This window comes from Helianthus annuus, chromosome 13 (assembly GCF_002127325.2).
Source record: "Helianthus annuus cultivar XRQ/B chromosome 13, HanXRQr2.0-SUNRISE, whole genome shotgun sequence".
Classification (NCBI taxonomy): Eukaryota; Viridiplantae; Streptophyta; class Magnoliopsida; order Asterales; family Asteraceae; genus Helianthus; species Helianthus annuus.
In genome coordinates, this window is record NC_035445.2 from 101,095,981 (window position 1) to 101,110,011 (window position 14,031).

The 14,031-nt window shown below is 34.2% G+C and overlaps 1 protein-coding gene and 1 long non-coding RNA gene across 2 annotated transcripts; one reads left to right on the plus strand and one right to left on the minus strand.

Annotated features, from left to right (window-relative positions):
- The first annotated feature begins 1,234 nt into the window (after positions 1-1,234).
- Positions 1,235-3,534, plus strand: LOC110901408 (protein FAR1-RELATED SEQUENCE 5-like). Its single transcript, XM_022148239.1, has 5 exons — positions 1,235-1,569; positions 1,651-1,909; positions 2,104-2,667; positions 2,756-3,209; positions 3,353-3,534. Exons 1-5 carry the CDS (start codon positions 1,235-1,237, stop codon positions 3,532-3,534), a joined length of 1,794 nt encoding a protein of 597 aa, XP_022003931.1.
- Positions 3,535-5,901: 2,367 nt separating this feature from the next.
- Positions 5,902-7,218, minus strand: LOC110903057. Its single transcript, XR_002571633.2, has 4 exons — positions 7,157-7,218; positions 6,900-7,083; positions 6,446-6,668; positions 5,902-6,342 (listed from the first exon to the last, which is right to left on the minus strand). It is a non-coding gene; the product is annotated as an uncharacterized LOC110903057 (long non-coding RNA).
- Between the last annotated feature and the right edge of the window lie 6,813 nt (positions 7,219-14,031).

Below are 14,031 nucleotides of genomic sequence, written 5' to 3' on the forward strand. Positions count from 1 at the left end.
TATATATATATATATATATATATATATATATATATATATATATAAAGTATAATGTACAAAAACCCTAATCATACTTCATGTACGTGACAAGGAGATCACAACGCGTGGCACCGATTAAGATTTCTCATTAAGGGCAAATTAGACATTTTCATTTTTGAGACAGGGTAATTCAGACATTTACTAACATCAAGAGAATTATGCGAGTTCGTTATCTCCTACATCCCAGTAATTACGATTCCAATCAGTTTCAAATATTTTCCATTTTTCAAAGTATCAAATTAGCGGTTATAGGTGTGCGATTAGGGTTACTATCACTTATTGTTTGAAATGGATCCACAGAGCAGTAACGCACGCAACACAGATGATATTGAATTTGAAGATGCTGAAGGCCAAGCCGTCCATGATGCTGCTCAGCATTTGAGGAATCCGACATCAGACAACTCCGTTTTATTAGACGATCAGACCAGTAAGTTGTCAATTAATCGTTTTAATTTTCTAGAAATCAAAGAAATTATTGTTGTCTGATGTTTCGTATTTGATCATGCATCATTATTTGATAATTAGTTTTTTTTAAATGAATGTGTGATAAATCACGCATGTTGATAAGCTAAATAGTGTAGGAGACATGTGTAATTCAAGACAACATGCGTTACTTTTATGAAGTTTTCAGAATTGGCTGTTTTTTTTTTCTACCTGCGTTATTATTGAGGCAACATGCATGATTTTGTTCTTCGCGTGATTTCCTTTTTTATTTCCCTATCTGTCTTCTTTTAGAGCTGATGTTTTGTTTGTCATTTCAAAATGTGTAGATGAAAGATTGTATATTCCTGAGGTAGCTTCATCTTGTATTCCTGTTATAGGAATGGAATTCACTTCCATAGAGCAAGCATATGTTTTTTATCAGATATATGCTAAGAAGGCAGGATTCTCTGCTCGTAAAGGAGGTGAACATCACAGTAGTGGTATTATCAAGACTAAATACTTTGTGTGTTCAAAGGAGGGGCATAAACCACAGGCATTTGATGATCCTTATTCGAAGTTGTCTAAGCCATATAAAAGTAGGAACAGACCGACTATTCGAACCGGGTGTAAAGCACAAATTAAGCTTTCTTCGACCGATGGGGTGTTGTATAAGGATGATAAGTTTGTTGAATCGCATAATCATTCATTCGTGTGCCCCAAAGATATGCATTTATTACCGCCTTATAGGCATTTGTCCGAAACATAAGAAGAGATGATATGGGAGCTTGGTACATTGAATCTTGGGCCAGTGAAAGCCTTCAATATAATGAGACAAAGATACGGAGGTTTTGAAAATGTTGGCGCAACTAAAGACGACTGCAAGAATTTTAGTTCTAGGATACATAGCTACATAGGAGAGTATGATGCAGATATGGTTATCAATAGGTTGAACGATAAAAAGCAGTTTATGGTTGATTGTTCATTTGTACATTCAGTCGATGAAAACAAACGATTAACTGGCTTGTTTTGGGCCGATGGTTTGTGCAAGCGTAACTATGCCGAGTTTGGAGATGTCATATCGTTTGATGCTACATTCAAAACCAACAAGTAAGTCTTTGTAATGTTTTATCTGTTATTTTTTTTATAATTTTGTTGTTTTTTTATTCATTTTATTTCATCATTTTGAAGGTATAAAATGCTGTTTGTACCCTTTACTGGTATTAATAACCACTGTCGAAATGTGACGCTTGGAGTCAGGTTGCTAGCATCCGAAAGCACTGAATCATACAAGTGGCTGTTACAATCATTTTTGGACTCATTTGGTAAGCAGCCGAAGGTGGTCGTCACTGATCAGGACCCGGCGATGAAACAAGCTATCGAGGCAGTGTTCGATAAGAGTAGGCACAGATTATGTATGTGGCACATAATGAAGAAAGTTGCCGATAAGGTTAGTCACAACTACAACATGCGTTATTACTATTATGGCCGACATAATAACTATAAAGATTTCTGATTTTTATATGCACTTGTTCAAAAAGCTCATCATGCGTTATTATTTCCTACACTCATTTTTTTTACAAAAAGCGTGAATAATTATAAATATTTCTGATTTTTGTTCATTCCAATCCTTTGTTTTAATAGGTGGGACATGAGTTGTGTAACAACGAAGACTTTAAAAGACGTATGTGTGACATTGTATGGACTGATTCGATCACGCCAGAAACGTTTGAGAGAGAATGGAAACTGATAATGATTGAATTCGGTCTAACCGAGAATAAATGGATTGACGATATGTTTGGCATGAGATCTTCGTGGATTCCAGCTTTCTATCGTCATGAGCCTATGTCTGGGCTCATGCGGACCACCTCCAGATCAGAGAGCGAAAACCATTTTTTCTGTCAGGTGGCGAATTCTCAACTTACCCTTGTTGAGTTTTTTAACCATTTTGATGGTGCAATGGATGTGCAAAGATTCAACCATTGGAAAAATGACCATATTTCTAGAAATACAACCCCAAATAACTGCTCTCAAACTACCTTAGAGGATGATGCTATGAAAATTTACACCAGGTCCATTTTTACTGATCAACAGGCAGAGTTATATGGAACACTGTCTGAGTGCCTTCCTATGGAGACTAAAATCGAGGAACCTTTCTTGAAGATAAGTATGAAGGACTGGAAAGCCCACGGTGACGGCTTATTAGAGGTAACACTATCTATACCAGCTAACATGCGTTATTACATAACAACGTGCGTTTTTCCTTGATTTTTAATTTTCAATTTTTTTTGTTTAGGTTTGTTTCAAGAAGGGGGAGGATGTAATTGCATCATGTAGTTGTCGCAGGTTTGAACAATATGGATTGTTGTGCAAACATATATACTTTGTGTTCAAGATGTTCAAAGTTAAAGAAATTCCTAACAAGTACGTTATGAGAAGATGGAGCAAAGACGTGGTACCGAATGATCTAAATAACACATTTGATTTAAGTGTTGATAATAATGATGGCCATAAAAAGGCTAAAGAGGTTGTGTATGAGATAATGCAGACCGGAGAGTATCTTATTGGTAACTTGATGAGAGATTTTGATCATCTAGTTATAGTTAGGGATCGGATGAGGGAGATGAAAGAAATGGTTGATGAACTTCGCATAACTAAGCCCATCGACCCTAAGTTTGATAGATATTCAAGGTTAATCGATTATGAGAAACCGAACACTGATGTTCCACCTACAGTCCGTGTGCCAACAGGTATTAGAAACAAAGGACGTGGTTCACATAAGCGAATTAAATCAAAAAAAGAAAAGATTATTAGTCTAAAAGGCAAGAGAAGTCAGACATGCAGTGTTTGCAATACCAAAGGTCATGATATCCGAACTTGCGGGGTTTTAAAGGGCAAGCTAGTGTTGCCGATAAGAAAGGGAAGAAAAGAAGAGTAATTCAGTTACAGACTGATCATGGTTTAGTAGACGAAGAGGACGAGGAGACAGAAACCGGTGAGGGAGATGAGGAGTATGAGGAGGTTGACGAAGCAGATGATAGTGATTCTGAATGGGAAGAGCTAGACGACGAGTAATTTTTGACCCACAATTGCATACAAACATTGGTTTTTTCATGCCTTTTATAAGAAACAACTTTATGTTATCTGTGATTTTGACATTTTAAAATGCGTGATAATATCTCAAATGCCTTTTTAAGTATTCCTTGTTCATAGCTATCTCAACTGTCTTTTTAAACATGTGTGATAATTGTTCCAAGAAAGTTTAAACATGCGTGATAATATCTCATTTTTAAGTATTTCTTGTTCACAGCTATTTCAAGCAAATTGATACCCAAACACATATTTTTTTTTCATAACCAGCGTGATAATTTTTCATTTTTGTTTAAACATGCGAGATAATATTTCAAGTATCCCCTGTCCACAGCTATTTCAAGCAAAATCATACCCAAACACATATTTTTTTTTTCATAACTAGCGTCTGATGTAAACTTCCTTTTTAAACATGCGTGATAATATTCCATAATTTTTTATACACGCGTGATAATATTTAACATTGCTTTTTCATATAATAACGCCAAAAGACCATACATAGATGCCTGAAAATGTACCAAAACATGCTAAAAGTAAGCCATAGTTTTAAGTTTTCAAAATACCAACATTATAACATCCCCAAAAATCAACAAAAAACGTTGATTAATCAGTCATACCACCTAGTTCGATGTGAATATCTTCCCAAGCTCCTTGTCACTTATTTCCATCTTCTCTTGCACCGTCTTCATTGCATCTTTCAGATACGAGTAAACCAAGTGATCAGCAGATGACTGATCCAACATGAGGTTTATGCCGGTCCCTCAACGAAGATTTCGGTTCCTGTAGTTGTTTTCCCCAGACTTGTTGGTTCTTCTTCTGCTGTTCTAAGACCTTCCTCTGCACATCAAAAATACTGCTAGTAGGGTTTACATCAGATGCAAGCTCTGTCAAACTGCGGCTTGAGAGGAGCTCCTTGATGGCTTTGTTTCCTGGCTCAGTCGACATTGCTCTACTTAGTTAGGCTTCTTATTTTTTGCCAAAAATGGAATGGGGGGTATATAATATGTATGAAGAGTTTAATTTAAAAACAAGTTGCAAGTTGCTTACTATTAACAAAATATCCAACTTTCTTAAATTCACTCATTCAATGTACAAGGTTCTTTTTTTTTTTTTTGGTAGAATATGCATTTTGCATTTTCTTAAAACATGCGTGATTATGTATCACATGCGTGATTTTTTCTAAATGCGTAATTATTGACAAGCAGCAATTTGTTTTTATCAGACAATATTCCTGTAACTTACTAAGGGTAGGTTTTTTTCTCAAAAGTCCAACGGGGGTTATCAAATATTTATGAAGATATTCTTTTAATAGGGTAGTTGGGTGACAATTGTTCAGTAAAATTAAATATGTAGCATAATTACTCTCAGGTAGTTTTGGAATGCTATTTGTAGATATCATTAATTTTAGGATTATTATATTTTATTACAAATAGCATGTTTTTTTAATGTTGTTAACAAAACATCCATATTACTTGAATTCACTTTACTTGTTTCATGTAATTTTTTGTTTAGAATATCCAATTTCATTTATTATAACGTGCGTGATTTTTTGTCTTATGTACAATACGTGCGTTATTTTTGAACTTCAATAATTTTCTAACATGTGTACTTTTTATAAATATCTGTACTGGACTAACAAAATTCCAAAAAACATCAACAGTGTATTCTGATCCAATAATTGGCATGCTTAATAATTATAGATGTCATCTTCTTGGTATTTTATTTTATATTTCATTGAAACACCATTTCAATATTACCTTCAAAGATGTCAGATTCTCTCAATTCATTCATCTACTGGATCTTCTCCATCATCTGGTATGAGTGTTTACCTCAAAAAGAGGATCCAGGAACAAATTGCTGAAGACAGGTCTTGTAAAGACTTGTTGGAGACTAACGTTTCTAGGGTAAGAGAGAACATGAAGAGGAGAGAAGAAATATTCAATTTGCTGTCCGGAATGAAAGAGTCTAGTGTCCAAGAGGTAGCTATGATGTTCATGGTTGATCTAGGAGAGCGCGATGAGAAACAGCTAAAAGTGCTTTCGGATGCATTAGCCGTTTTAAGATGCTCTATGGACACTAAGATCAAGTTTTTAGAGTCCTTTTTTTGAAGTTGTCTAAGCATGTGTGTTTGGTGTATGTTTTCGAGTAGTTTAACCATGTTTTTTTTGTTTTATCTAAGTGGTTTTCTATGTATTGCACCTGTTGTTGGATAACGTATCATAGGTGTTGTGTTTTGTTATTAATGTCGTCTCGTAGTATAGTATAGAAAAACATCAAAACAAGAAAATTCTAAATAAAAAAATTACAAACACAACATTAGTAAAACAAAAATTGTTGAACATGTCACTGTAACCAAAAAACTTTAAATACATAACATTTTTGTTCACACTTTTTTAAGATTAAAGAACTCATCCAATCGTTTACTGATTTTTTTATCTAGATCTTTCAACATATCCACTTTGGCCGAGTTTTTCTCAAATTCCTTAGCTGCTTCAAACACTTGTTTTCTTATAAGATTGTACTCCCACAATACAATCTTACTAAGGTACCGATACCTCAAGAACCGAAGTTGTGAATCTTGAACGTCTTTTCTATCTTCGTTGGCAAACCCCGGATTCCATGGTGTTTTGCCTTTGTATGTCTCCATATGCCTCATAGTGAAGACACCACAATCAACTCCATTTTCAAGAGTCCTCTAATCCATTTCTTTCCTTATTATCCTTGCTGTTTCTAATTTTTTATCCATTCTTTTTGTCGTTTCTTGTTTTTAAGGTATTGAATGAGAGATTTATGCTATAATCAGATAAAAAATTATATTAGTACCTATGTATTATAGTTTATAAAGTTGAATTTTGCAGTTTGACCAGCATTTCGGGATGCCCACGGTAACGCTTACCAAACGCTTGTTTGATCCTAGAGTTATCAATTAACTCAATATCGCCCTTCTTTAAGTGAAAGCATATACAGAAGAAATGTTGAGATAATAGAACTGGAATGAAGATAAGATCCATTGTTTCAATATTCTTCACTCCATATTTATCCAGTGTATCTTCAAGGTTTGATTCAAATACTTTCAATCATGCATTGTCATTGTACTCGGGCCCATAAATTGGTTCAGGCTGTAAAAATTTGTATGTATCCGGTAAGTATAGTATCTACATATCTATATACAAGCGTAATTAAATGATATCATGCGTGATTAATACCTAATGATCATACGTGCAAGATTACCCCACAACTTGTGTGAATATTTTTAAACAAGCGTAATTTTTCGATAACATGCGTGATTAATTGAAAATGAACATGCGTTATTAGTTGTTTCAAAAAAATAACTTGCGTTATTAACTTACAATCATTGAACTTGGCAAGAACAGCCTGTATGGTGATGATTTTTTGTCCCTTTTTTTCTCTTCATAGTTTAACACATCTACAAAAGCGTCCACTCCATTAGAAGCTATGAATTGTGATGGGTGGAAGCTTTCAAAAATTATTTTGAAGGTTTCCAACCCACTTTCTGACTTGTACATCACTGACCTGTTTTATATTACCAACAATTCAATTAGTGGATCTTTTTAAGTGTTTTAAAGAAACAAAATGTAGAACTTACCCAATATCACTGACCGGAGATAAGAAGTATGAGATGATCGTTTTGTCACGATCCAAGAGTGGCTCATATAAGCTTACTATTCTGTTGCAGTAAGGTGATCGGTATGCATCACCTAATTCTATCATTCGTTTTTCATTCATAGCCTTATACTTTTTAATATGCGCCCTCACTATTTCATCCTTTTCTTTTTCATTCAATATTTTTTTGTTTACACCCGTAGTAGTATTTTGTGTACTGACCGGTGAAGTTGTTTGTAGGATGGGAGCCAATTTTAAAAGCGTCTCCACCGACTGCATTTCTGCATCCGTTACTTGATCATTTGTTTCTTCAGCGGATGTGTCGGATTTCTTTTTTTCACCATAAGCGTCAGGGTTTATGTTTTCTAGTTCATTCAACATCGAGTTGGTTACCGTATTTTGCGTTGGTGTTTTTTGTTGACTGGACTCTGCTAAATTGACCTCTTGATCTATTTCTTGTACCACATCTGTCTCAGCGTTAATCACTATTTGTATGATAAAGTTCATCAGTAAGAAGGCACTAACTACTGTAGTAATGATTAGATTTGTTACCTTCTCTCGTCTGGTCAGGGTGTCTGTATACACCTGGTTCTACAGTTTGTAATTGTGCCAGACATGTGTCTGAAATGCCCCCATCTTCTTCAATCACAATCTCATCATCGTCACAACCTTAAGAAAACATAAACGTTTTATCATCATGTCTTTTCTGTGTTTTAGAAAAAAAAAATATTAGAAAAAAATACACAAAATGTTGTCTACCTTTTGTCTTTGTCTTTTCGGTGTTTTCCTTTTGTACTGATGCATCTTTATCTCCTACGAACTGTTGAATATTAGCTTCATCCTCTACATCTATGTTTAAAAGAACTTCATCACTACCACAAGTTTTATGATCAGCCGTTGAGACGATATCCTTCACTGTATCATCCCACCTTTTACACATTCTCATTATTTCTATATCCCAAAAATACTTTTCCTTGGCGTTAATAACGATTTCGTTCATTTTCGTAACAAGAGCAATGTATTTATTTATGTTACGATCCATGTTTTTCAACAATACCTACAGGATTTAAATGTCAATATTCACATTAGCTTTTCTTTAATCTTAAGTAGCGCCATTATTTTATCACTTTTTAAAACAAGAGTTATTATACATAAATCAAGCGTTATTATGTCAAATATCATTATGGATCGTGCATGATTATTTCAAAATAGTGTACCTTCTTATTTTTCTTCGAGGTTTCACGCGCACCAGCGTCACAGGGTACCCCTGTCAGCTGAATCAGTGTGCTACAATAGTCGATAAGTTTTTGCATTTGGGTCCCGATGCCCGTAACTAGGTTCAACTTGATGGTATGTAACATTCGTCGTTTGGATCTTTTTCACGCTCGTTTCGCCTTTTGTAGACCTTTGTCGTATCAACAGGTGGTATTGTGAACTCATCTGTTATAGGGTCACCCGTCTTTTCTAATCCAACGGTGTTTCCTTCTACTGCTGCAGCCTCGTGTACTGGGATATTGTCATGGAAAAGGTCTTCCAATAATGTCGAAGGCTGTTGAGCATACTTATTTAGGACTTCTGTTGACGTTTTCGCAGCCTCTTGTTGCTCATGCTCATCGTTGTCTGGGGCTACCGGATGCTCTTGAACCTGTGGCGGATGTTGATCCTGCTGTTGAACCTGTTGGGCTTGGGCATCCCCATGCGTTTGGGTTTCAATCAGATGCCTTTGTTCATCATTTTCAAAATTATCTTCAACATCTGTTAGCGGCCCGTTGTTGCATATATGCTCTTCTAAGTCGTCAACCATAATCCCTGTCATATACTTTATGACAGGCATTTCGATAACTTCCTTGAAAAAATGGCGCCTTTTGTTGTATTCGTGGGCGTATAGAAGCTGCATAGACATGAAAATCAAAATTTTGAAATGTTAGTAGCAATCGACTTTTCTACTTGATATTATCAAGATGTTTTGAAAAACATACCGTCAGAAAAGCAACAGGTCTGTTATATTGTGAATCAAATTTTTTCCAACCTTGTCTAGTTCTTTTAAGAGATTCTAAAACAAACGAACACCAGTCCAGTTTCAATATGTCTTCCTCTTTGTCAATTGCAAGCAAAAAACTTTGTTTCATTGTGGTTGACTTTGTAATCTCTACAAATAAGGTGTTCGAGTACGCTAAAAAATTTAACTTGAATAACCTTCCACCATTTGGTTGTAGATGCATTGTGTCTGCAACCAATCCATGAGTGATCCTGTTCCTATCGGGCCACTGGTTTTTGAACTCATCTATGGTTGTATCTACCCCATCAGTAGCAGTATTTTTTTTGTCCTATTGCACCCTTCCGAGGCTTATTTTTTTCGATTACCGGATTTGGCCCCTTCGGAATACCAAACACATCATGTACTGAATCACGTGTTATTTTTATCCTATGATTTCCGATGTTTAGCGTGCTATCTTGCTCGTCATAGTTTCGTACGAGCCAATATCCCAAATGGGTGCATATGTAATTAACATTTATATCAAGAACTGGTCCAAATCCTATGCTTTTAACATCGGCTATCTGTGCTTGAGTAAACTTTCTTATTGTTTCTAAGAAAGAAGAAGGACTACACCTTAGACTTAATGCTTCGTGATGATAAGCATAGAATGGTCTATGTCCCACCCTGATTGGTTCCGGTACCTTAATTGTCTTTGTAGGCTTTGTAGTGTCACGAACCTTATCTTGTTTCCCCACTCTCATCTTCTTTATATTTATAGGCTCCTGAAAATCATCATCATCGTCATCAGTTCTATTATTTGGCCTCTTTTTTGTGTTTTATCCCTTTTTTTTCTAAAATCTTCTACAGGTGGTTCAAAATCATCATCATCCCCATCAGTTACTTTCTTTGATCCTTAAGTTAACTTTGGAGGCATGAGTCTTTTCGTCAGCTCAATTAGGGGTTCAAAATCATCATCATCGTTAGCAACTTCTGCATTCATAGGAAACAAATCAAATAAAAATCACGCAAAGCATAAAGATTTCTGATAATATACACATACAATACAGCCACTGCCGTAGGTATTAGCAGACTTGTTTATTAACACCATCTTTCTTAAAAGGTTAATCATACAGAGCATATCAATTTTCAAATGGATAAACATGATGAACATGGTTTTGAATGCACCCATTGACAAATAATGCATGTTCTCAAATAATACCGCAAGTTAACCTAAAACTAAAAAACCCCCAATTTAAATTAACGCTTGTTAAAAACCCCCAATTTAAAATAACGCTTGTTAGTTCAGGTCAATCTGAAAATAACGCTTGTTGGCCCAAATCAAAATACAACAACCACTGGTTCCAAACTCAATTTCACTAAACGCAAGTTGAAAAGTTCTACACCGAATGCTAAAAAATCAAGCCCTAAAAATGGGGATTTAGTTAAAACCTGGTATGTTGTTCGCCATCAACGCCGGATCGTTTCGTTTCTTGCTCCTTTTTTCCCTTGTAGCTAAGTTTTTTTCACCATGAATCACACACTCAGTATCGTCAATCGTAAATCAAATGTCTTTAAAATTGATGTAAAAGGATGAAAAATTTTAACAAATCTATTCGTTTACCTCCAAATGCCGTAATCGTCATTGACCTTTTATCCAATTTTCCGTCGATCAGAGCGAGATTTTTGGGTTCTAAATTTGTATTTTGATTTTGAGAAGATGATGATGTCGGTTATATAATGAAGGTAAATTACGCTTTTAACCTTTTTGAAGAGCAATTACAACTTTGCCCTTGCTAATCGTTTAGAATGAATGACACACTAATCACTCTTATCGGACGGTCAGAATTGTCAAGTACGAAATGTAGGATTATTGGTAATGTATGATAACCGCTATATATATATATATATGGTAAGGTTCATTAGTGAACAACCCTCTTGATTGTGAATACTAGTGAACTAATCCTAGCCCTTGTTTATCAATACATAAGTGTAAAAGAATGGCCAGGATTTAACGCCCTTGTTTAGCCCTTGTATTTTACGATTTGATAATGTAAATCAATGGTCAGGATTTGTTCAATCAGCTCACATATACATAGTGTTCACTCTAAAACTCCACCCTATATATATTATAAAGAAAATATTAGACAGACAAACATTTTTTTTACATATTTTACTAAGGTGTTGTTTGTTTTTGCTTAAAACGTTTGCAAAGAGCCTATGTCTGCAGGCGGGCAGACATAAGGCCTTGAAGACTGTTTGTTTTGTTTCTTTAAACAGATCTGAACTCAGCTTTTTTCATCTTAAAAAATAAGCTATGGATCCCCTGCTTAAAATATCTTCACAAGAACCAAAACAAAAACCCTAACACAAATGAAGGTTTATACACAGACACAACACTCCCCTCATCCACCTCTCGATTCCCCTCTCTCCCTCAGATCGAGTCGCGGGACTCCGGCGATGGTACCAGCCAACTCCGATCACCACACATCCACACCCTCTAAACCACCCCCCATTCGATCTGTGTATCGGCCGACCACCACCACCACAGTCTGGGGCACCTTCTCCAAACACAATGATCAAAATCCCGCTGCTGACATGTCAAACAGTGCTAAAGCAATACTATATTTGTCCATAGCTTGTTCCGTTGTCTTGCTGTTTGCTTACTTTGCTTATCTTGCATTTCAACTATGGACCCACAATGATATCTTTGAATCACAAGAGGTATATTCCTCATGTATTCATTCTTCATTTTTTACTTTACAACTAATTAAAGGTGTGTTTGGATATGCTTCATTTTGTTCTGCGTGTTCTCGCAATATGAAGTGTTCTGCATAGAACTTTTCCCTATCAAATAATTATTTAAAAAAAACTAGTAAAATGAACCGTTACTATACTATGGTAGAGGTAATATAAATATACAAAATATTTTTTTTCTTGGGTACACGTTCTAGTATTATGGTTTTTTTTTTTATGTTATACAGACGATATCCAGTTTATAAAACAAACAGTATTATATTTTCAGCTTGCAAACCTTCAGACCACATCTTCAGTTGCAGACATAAAATCAGCTGAAATCAGACTGCATACAGTTTTTGTCTGCAAAAACAAACAACACCTAAAACATTGTGTATATGTGATTATCTGGTTCTCAACATAATATTCGGTTTCCATTTTAACATAATGGTTTAACTTTAAATCAATCAAGATTTTCATAATTCAATCTTAGCACTATATATACGTCAATAAATCACAATAATATATGTCTAAACGTCAATCAGTTGATTTGTTTTGAGTTACATGTGATGGGATTTTTAACATTAGTTATTCTTGTTTATTAATTTATTGGTGCATAGTACATTTTGTGCCCATCATCTCTCATCTCTATATCTATCTACTGCGATTATTTAATTAAAAACGATTTTAAGTCGTTAACCTACCTAAACTTGTCCCACTTGTGATATGCAAACAAGAAGTATTTTATCCAATAAAATACAAACTTTATTATAAAAAAATAGGGATAGCTTCTTTATATTTATCCAATATCTATACTATATAATAAAAGAAACATGTTTTGGGACACTTGTCATTCTCTCATTTAATTGATTAAAATTATTTAATAATACTAATAATAATATTTAATCTAATCTAATACAAATAATAATAATATTTAATCTAATCTAATACAAATTCTCATTATTATTTCAATAACCTATTGTTAAACTAAAACTTCAATAGAATCTTAAATCCTAGCTAAACAAGTTTCGAAATTCATAATAATATTAATACGTTCGACTAAATATATTATTGATATATATATATAAAATATATTATTGATATATATAACTAAAATTATTATCAATAATATTAATAATAGGTTTAGAATCAAATACAAAGATTCAAAAAATAAGAAGTCGTACAAAGGGTATCAAATAGACTCTGATTGACCTCATTCAACTGACATTAGAGCCGTCTTATCAAACTCTACGACATTAATTAGCATGTACGAGTTGATGGGTTACATTTATATTAACTCATTTATGTCAATATGGTATGTAAATGTCTCTGTCTTTGTTTTGCATTTACAGGAAATATCTATAGTATATAGTTTGAATTGTTCAACCCGTGTAACACACGGGGAACTAACCTAGTATAATCATAAAGAAAATATATATTTTTATAATTTTTGTAAGAATTAAACGGTTGGGTGGGGGCTTAAAAGTTTTGGATTATTTTGTAGGCAAAAATTCCGATCACCTCTTTAATAGTTCGGTTGAACCCCTATCGTCCATTAAAAAATTAAGTCTGGACCCTTCATTGTTTATTAGGTCTAGATTAAGATAAGTTTATTAGGTCTAGATTAAGATAATACGCAGCTCATGTTATAACTTTTATTTAATGAAGTGAATAAATATGAAATATAAATCTTTTTGATTGTGTGTATTTTTATATTTTTGTTAGGTAAATATAATTTATACTATATAATAAAAGAAACCAATAAAAGGACACTTGTCATTATTTTAGACCATTCTTAATTGTAAATAATTATTATTTAATGAAAATTATAAAATATTAATTAAATTAATATAAATCCTATCAACTCTAAATTTTAGGCATAATTTAATTTCAAATCCAACACTCTTCATAAGCTAGCAAAAGTGAAATGGTACTAACTTTAACGTTATTTTACTAATTTCGTGAAAATAACGTTAAAAATGATAGATGGCTGAAAGACACGGGGGTACATGCATCAATCGGTCTCTGTCCTGATTGTTTGAGTGTTATGTGTCTTAGATCCAAGGCTTGATACAAAACTACAATCGAGTCGGGGGTCTCATTGGAAGCAGCCTCTCTATTCCTACAGGGTAGAGGTAAGGCTGTCT